Below are 6352 nucleotides of genomic sequence, written 5' to 3' on the forward strand. Positions count from 1 at the left end.
TAGATCGGTTTGTGTTATATATAAAAGTGATATTGCCCTTTAGTTCTCTTTATGAATCATAAATATAGGATGACCTTATTCATCAGATTGCGTAGGTTGGTATCTACTCGAGTCGATTTTCAGGTTATTCAAACCGATTTACTAGAACCAAAAACTTTAAATACAATTTGAATTGAAAACATAATTATGAATATATTTTGGTCTTTGATCGGACTAAAAAACCAAAAATCAAAATGCACAGTTTGGTTCAATCTGAAAAAAAAGGGGGCTAGACAAAAATACTTTTTTTACTTTCTTTCTTCAATTTCCAGGTTCCGAGGTAAAGAACAATTTTGTTATGCATCACAAAACTTACTAATAAAAACTATAATTTTTAAATATGATCTTGTCCCCAAAAACCTTCAGGGTGTACAACTTCCACCTCCAGGCTGCAAAATAAGAAAACAAATCTCAGTATCTTTCTTAACATTTAGGTAAATCAAAAATTTTAAATCGAACATTTAACTTACCACGCACGAATGTATGTCGCTGCATCCACATAAACGCTCGCCATTCAGCAAATCAGCGGCCTGAAACGTTCCTCCGCCTTCGCTTCTCTGATAATTAAACAATATCTCATCAACCATAAACAACAAACTGTTACAACAAGATTTGGTTTGGTAGTACCTTGTAGAAGTCAACCGCAACAAAGTTTGCCCAACGATTGCCTGAATCACTGTTGCAAGTCTTGGTCATGTCCAAAAGGCCACCGTTATTTTGGCCGCATGCCAACACCTTTAGCGGAAGTGTACGAAAGTAGTTAAGTAAAACAAGTGATTTTGATGTATCGTTCATTGAAGACGACTCTCCCCTGTTTGGACACTCTCCTGCCTTCATTCCACCATCACCATCTACAATCAACTCGAAAAATAAATAAATAAAACGTTTGTAACAAAAATATTTGAGTGACTGTAGTGACATCAGCTTCACAACAGTCACCACCAACAATTCATACATAAGCTCCATTCGGTTTTATTTGAAACACTTATGATAAAAAGTGAATAGAAACTAACATTGGTTTTCGACCATGTAGTTCCATTGGTACGCGATTCCTTCACTTTGTTCCTTGGATTTAACCGAGCCAAAAACAAGTAATCTTTCGTTGTTAGCTACCATGTCACGAACCAATGGCCAATCTTGACCACTTTTTGGCATACTAGTCACTGGAAACCAGTATTTCTTCAAACCCGCGTTTGTAAAAACATTGGTCAGACCGTTAGGTGCTTCTACATAGTCTTCAAGTATGATAGTCACTATTTCCTTTGGATTTGCTGTTAAAAATGCTTCAATTTCCTTCAATGTATCAATAGCCGGTACCTATTACATGAACAAATTGCACCAAGTCAAGAAACATACCATAAACTCTCAATAAATGGCTAATTGTCTAATTGGATAACTTACAAATTTAGTATAATCATGACATTGTCCACCAAAGGAATGGCACAACCATACGGTGTCTTCGTAGTCATATGTGTCAAGCATCAATGCACGAACCCCGTTCTTTAGAATATGATAACAAGAAGTAACACGTTTATAATCAATTTGTCTTCTTTTGTAACAATTTTGGATTTATAAATGTTACAAAAAATGAAATGATTTGAACAAGAAACATACATTTAGTTGTTGAGTGACACTGTCTTCTTGATTAGTTGGGGTAAGTCGTGGGGTCCCGTCATCGATTGCGAAGGCGTTATGTGTTGTCAAAAAAGAGTACTTGTTGAATGGTAGAGAATCATTCTGTTTTTTTAAACAAAAATAAAAATAATAGGTTACATTTCACGCTATATAAAGCAGACTTGGGCATAAAACTCAATTCTTGACCCAACCCAGGTGTACCTCACCCGCGGTAACAAACCATGTTTCATTTCTCAATGAAATCATTCCCGGACCCGGAATCGAACTCGACCCACCAGCCAAACACCGAAATAAACCATGCAAAATTTGTCAAAACCCGGTTTATACCTGCAACCGGTTCCTACTTCTTGACTTTATTGACCAAACCCGGAACCGGTTAAGGTTTGGAAAAAACCCGGTATATGCACCTCTAATACAAACTACAAAGCACGGATAGGTAAGCCCAGCCCTGAAAATTCGTTTTGAAGCTATTGGCCCCCTTTGGGTTGTTAAGATTGACCTAATCCACTTATTGACTTTTGTATTGGTGATGAACTTATGATACATTGATGGATTGCAATGAGTGGCTTCAAAAGTCTCCAACCACAACACATTACACGTAACAGAAGACTCCAAATTCATAATAGTAACTCCCATTTAATTCTAGAATAAATGCAGAAAACTGTTTTTATTCAATTCTGGTCTTATAATCTCCTAATAATAACTAGCTTTCAACAAAAATAAATAAATAAATAAAATAATTCAAGATTTTTATTGACTGCATATACATGATATATTTACATCTAGCAAATGAATTTGATGAGAGTGATACTATGATCTATGGATAATTTTATATTATTTAAACTTCATTAAAAAACATATATATATATATATATATATATTAATTTCCCGAAACAGTAGTGACCTTTTGACTTAGCATCATGTAGTAAGTAGAACGGACTTAACTATGGTTATCCTAGTAATTAACGTGAGTCACGTGGCCATCACTTTGTCTCAATCAAACAGCCATTCATGGCTACGTACGTTCATACCATACGATAATTGCCGGCAATATACACATCATATTTGAAAACTAACATATTGGTTTCACACTCGATCACACAATATATCGAGTTTATTAGAAACCAAAAGAGAGATAGATAGACTAACCAAGAGACTGAATACTGGTGTCGCGGTTGATCGAACACATTTGGAGCCTGGATATCCTTGAGGGCATGAGAAACAATAGAGTCCGGTCTCGCAATCTCCGTCTGCTTCACAATCATCCCCTAACTAGACCGAATTAAAGTCATTTCAACCAAATGAATAATTGTAACGTTGTGGTAATTATTAATTAATTAAGGGCCGTACCTTGCATGTTCCGTTGGAGCAAGCAGCAACGATCGATATGAACATCAATGGAGCGACGAACAAAAGTGATGTAATTGATCTACGTGACTCCATATTAATCGACTGCCGATGCTCAACGAAGAGTTTGATATGAAACTGATTGAATAAAGCAGTGCAAGAATGTGTTATTATGGACTAGATTAAATTGTGAATAAGGTATTATTAATTTATAGGGAAGAAGAGGAGAATCCAAATGGGAAACGAGGAAGATGGAAGGATATTCTTTAATTTTTTAGTTGAGAAAAAACCCAATAAATTAGCAACATTAATAAATTGTCTGAAAGCTATTTATTAATCCAACCTTTTTTTGTATTTTTGTTATAAATTAATTATATTTATAAGGACTTAAGGAGGATAGAAAAAAGTTTTAAAGATGTATTATACGATGTAGCAATAAGGTTGAAGTTAATTATTTAGAGTACTAACTGCTTTTTTTTTTTACTATAATAAGAGCATTTTATGTGAGTAGTGTGAACCATACATAAGGTGACCACTTAGTGACAGTGTTGTCAAGAACAATCCAACCCACACGACACGCAATGGTTTGTAAACAATTACAAATTTTTTAATTATATATTTTTAAAAGTCATTTCTTTTTTGTTAAAGGGATGTTATATGCAAAAACCGTCCTTATGGTGTTCATACAAGCCTATACGGATTGCATAGGTCTTTATGCCTCGTATAGGCCAAGCGTGATTGGCAAATGTATGGAGATAGTAAAGAGGCATGTTTTTGCAGTTTATACGTCCCGTATAGGATTATACTTCTCGTATAGGCTTTTATATCACAATTTCATAAAAATGTACATCTTAAAATGTCTGGGACTTTAACACACCCAAATTAAGTTTCGGTGACTTTTTAGCACAAAATGTAAAGAAGCGCGTTTGCTTTTTATTAGGGCTGGCAGTTTAAACACATACACGAATACACGGCGCAAACCTACATGACCTTAACAAATATCGTGTATGGTAGGTTTTCGTTTTCGAGAAACGTTTATTTTTTTTTTGCATTGCCGAAGATTTAGAGCGAATGTTTTATCACTTTAAGCAAAAACCCAACGCAATAAGGATGTTAGGATTCACTGCTATTCAAAAGTTTACTTTAACGATACTTGTGCTCGCCTATGAAAACACGACCAAAATCAACGAGTACTTAAGGATGGCCAAAAAAACATGAGATACCTTGGAGGCTTGGAGTATTTCTGCTACGATGTATTTTTATTTTTTTTAAATATTATTTCATTTGTTAATTTTTTTTAAATTGTTTTTAATTAATTAAATATATACATACATATTTGTATTTTACAATGGAATAATAAAGCTATACATTCCACGTTATCTGATAAAGCCTACTTGTAACAACCAACATCGGAAAAATCGAGGTGCAAGAAAGGGAACATGGTTTACTCAACATGTGGGAGTACAAATTGTATACGTTGGCATTGGACTGTTTGTCTGATCGCATGGCGAGCTCAATACACACGTGGTGGCCAAAAAGGTCCAACGGCCAGTCCTTAAGTGGTTGCTTCATACGACATTTAGGTTTGGTAGGCTTACTTTGGTATCCATGGGTACAATAATGACATAAATGTTTTGGAACAATCGCCCGTGGTAGAGGATTACATCTCTGGTAGCATACAAGTCGTTTCGTTTTGGGCTAATGAAAAATAGAACCCACACAGATACTATTTGGGTGATGAGATATATTCGGAATATTCGAAATATTCGATAATCATGACATGTTTAAAAAGCCAATCGACAAAAAAGACAATATTTTAAGAAAGTACAAGATCGGTCTTCGCGAAAGGACATCGAGAGGTGTATTGGGGTTCTTGAACAACGTTGGCATTTTGTGAGAAATCCTTGTCGTTTATGGTCGTTGGAAAAATTGTAGAATGCTATGTATGCTTGTATCATATTGCATAATGTGACTATAGAAGGCGATGGGAGAGTAATATGCCAAACCTATACACTTTACAATGTTGAAGAACAATCTCAAGCAAGCATGGATGAGAGGGTACAAAGTGTGTATGCCATGCGTTCGGAGAGTTACATAGTGCGCTAATGAGGGATTTGGCCTAACATGCTTGGATGTTTCGGCCGATTCAATAGAAAGGTTAAAATGAAAACGAGGATGAGACGAAGATGAGTCGTTATATCAATACGAATTTGAAGAAGAATGCAAGGTGAAGATGAAGACGATTAGTATTTATGTATTTTTTTAAGATTTTTTTATTTTAATTAGGGTTGTTCACAAGCCGAGCCGAACCGAGCGAAGGCTTGCTAGTTGCTTGGATCGTTACAACCGAACCGAACCGAACCGAACCGAACGGCTGAAATTCGAACCGAGCGAAAACCGAAACGAGCCAAAATCGAATCGAGCATTTTTCAATCGAACATCGAGCGATTTCGAGCATTATTTATTTATTTTTCATATTAAAATTTTTTATAAGAAACAAATTTGAAGGTTGCAAATAATATATTTTATAAATAAATTAGTAGTTTTTAAGACAAACGTGTAATATATTGTAAATTTTATATTAAAAATACGTTTATAGTGAGATATAATGATCATGCAAGCAAATTTCTAATATTCTAAAAACTTGAATTGAACAAATCAAACTATAAAATTGATGGAATATGAATATTTTAAAGGGGTAAAAATAATTGTAAGCTTATATTTATATGTTTTGTCTATATATTCATATATAATTATATATAACTTAGTTTAAAAATATTAGAGCCGAACCGAACCGAGCAGACCTTTGCTCGTTGCTTGGCGCGCTTACAAACCGAACCGAGCAGAGCGGCTCGTTTTCAATCGAGCGAAAAAACGAGCGAGCATTTTCCGAGCGAGCGGCGAGCGAGTTCGAGCGACGAGCGGTTTGGACGACCCTAATTTTAATATAATTTTTAATCATTTGATGAAAATTTTATTTTTTATTTATATTATAATTTTGAAAAAATATTAGAAAAATAATAATTGAGTAATGATTGTAAAGGGGTTATTGGCAGTGGTTTTTGAAAAATATTACACATGGTCTTACCTCTCATTGCATCTTTGTAGAGTTTTCCCTAAAGAGTGTTATATGAGGAATATATTTACCTAAATAGTATTTCTTCTAAAGTATTTACCAATATGTGTTTCTTCTAAAGTATTTACCAATATAGGGTTTTTAGCTTTTCTCACTCTTAATGTAATTGGATAGCATATCTATCTATCAATCTATTTTATCTAAATGTCTACCAAAAAATCATATGTGTCACTTTCTGCTTGCTCTCCACCCCTC

General features: G+C 34.5%; 1 protein-coding gene across 1 annotated transcript; it reads right to left on the minus strand.

Moving 5' to 3' along the window:
* Positions 1 to 285: 285 nt before the first annotated feature.
* On the minus strand, positions 286 to 3167 carry LOC143596037 (PI-PLC X domain-containing protein At5g67130-like). The gene is made up of 9 exons (XM_077074919.1): positions 3025 to 3167; positions 2824 to 2946; positions 1654 to 1776; positions 1441 to 1539; positions 1053 to 1356; positions 667 to 890; positions 510 to 596; positions 400 to 428; positions 286 to 350 (listed from the first exon to the last, which is right to left on the minus strand). The coding sequence occupies exons 1-8, from the start codon at positions 3115 to 3117 to the stop codon at positions 402 to 404; spliced, it is 1080 nt and encodes a 359-aa protein (XP_076931034.1). The 5' UTR covers positions 3118 to 3167; the 3' UTR covers positions 286 to 350; positions 400 to 401.
* Positions 3168 to 6352: the final 3185 nt, after the last annotated feature.

Source organism: Bidens hawaiensis, unplaced genomic scaffold (assembly GCF_021521415.1).
Source record: "Bidens hawaiensis isolate Kalapana, Puna unplaced genomic scaffold, B.hawaiensis_p1.1 tig00001721_1, whole genome shotgun sequence".
Lineage (NCBI taxonomy): Eukaryota > Viridiplantae > Streptophyta > Magnoliopsida > Asterales > Asteraceae > Bidens > Bidens hawaiensis.

Excerpts from the sequence above, each read along its gene's own strand:
- LOC143596037 (XM_077074919.1), bottom strand. The coding sequence starts at position 3,117 with ATGGAGTCACGTAGATCAATTACATCACTTTTGTTCGTCGCTCCATTG. Across the intron at positions 2,947-3,024 it reads GCTCCAACGGAACATGCAAG|TTAGGGGATGATTGTGAAGC; the intron begins GTACGGCCCTTA and ends AATTCGGTCTAG. Across the intron at positions 597-666 it reads TTGCGGTTGACTTCTACAAG|AGAAGCGAAGGCGGAGGAAC; the intron begins GTACTACCAAAC and ends TTTAATTATCAG.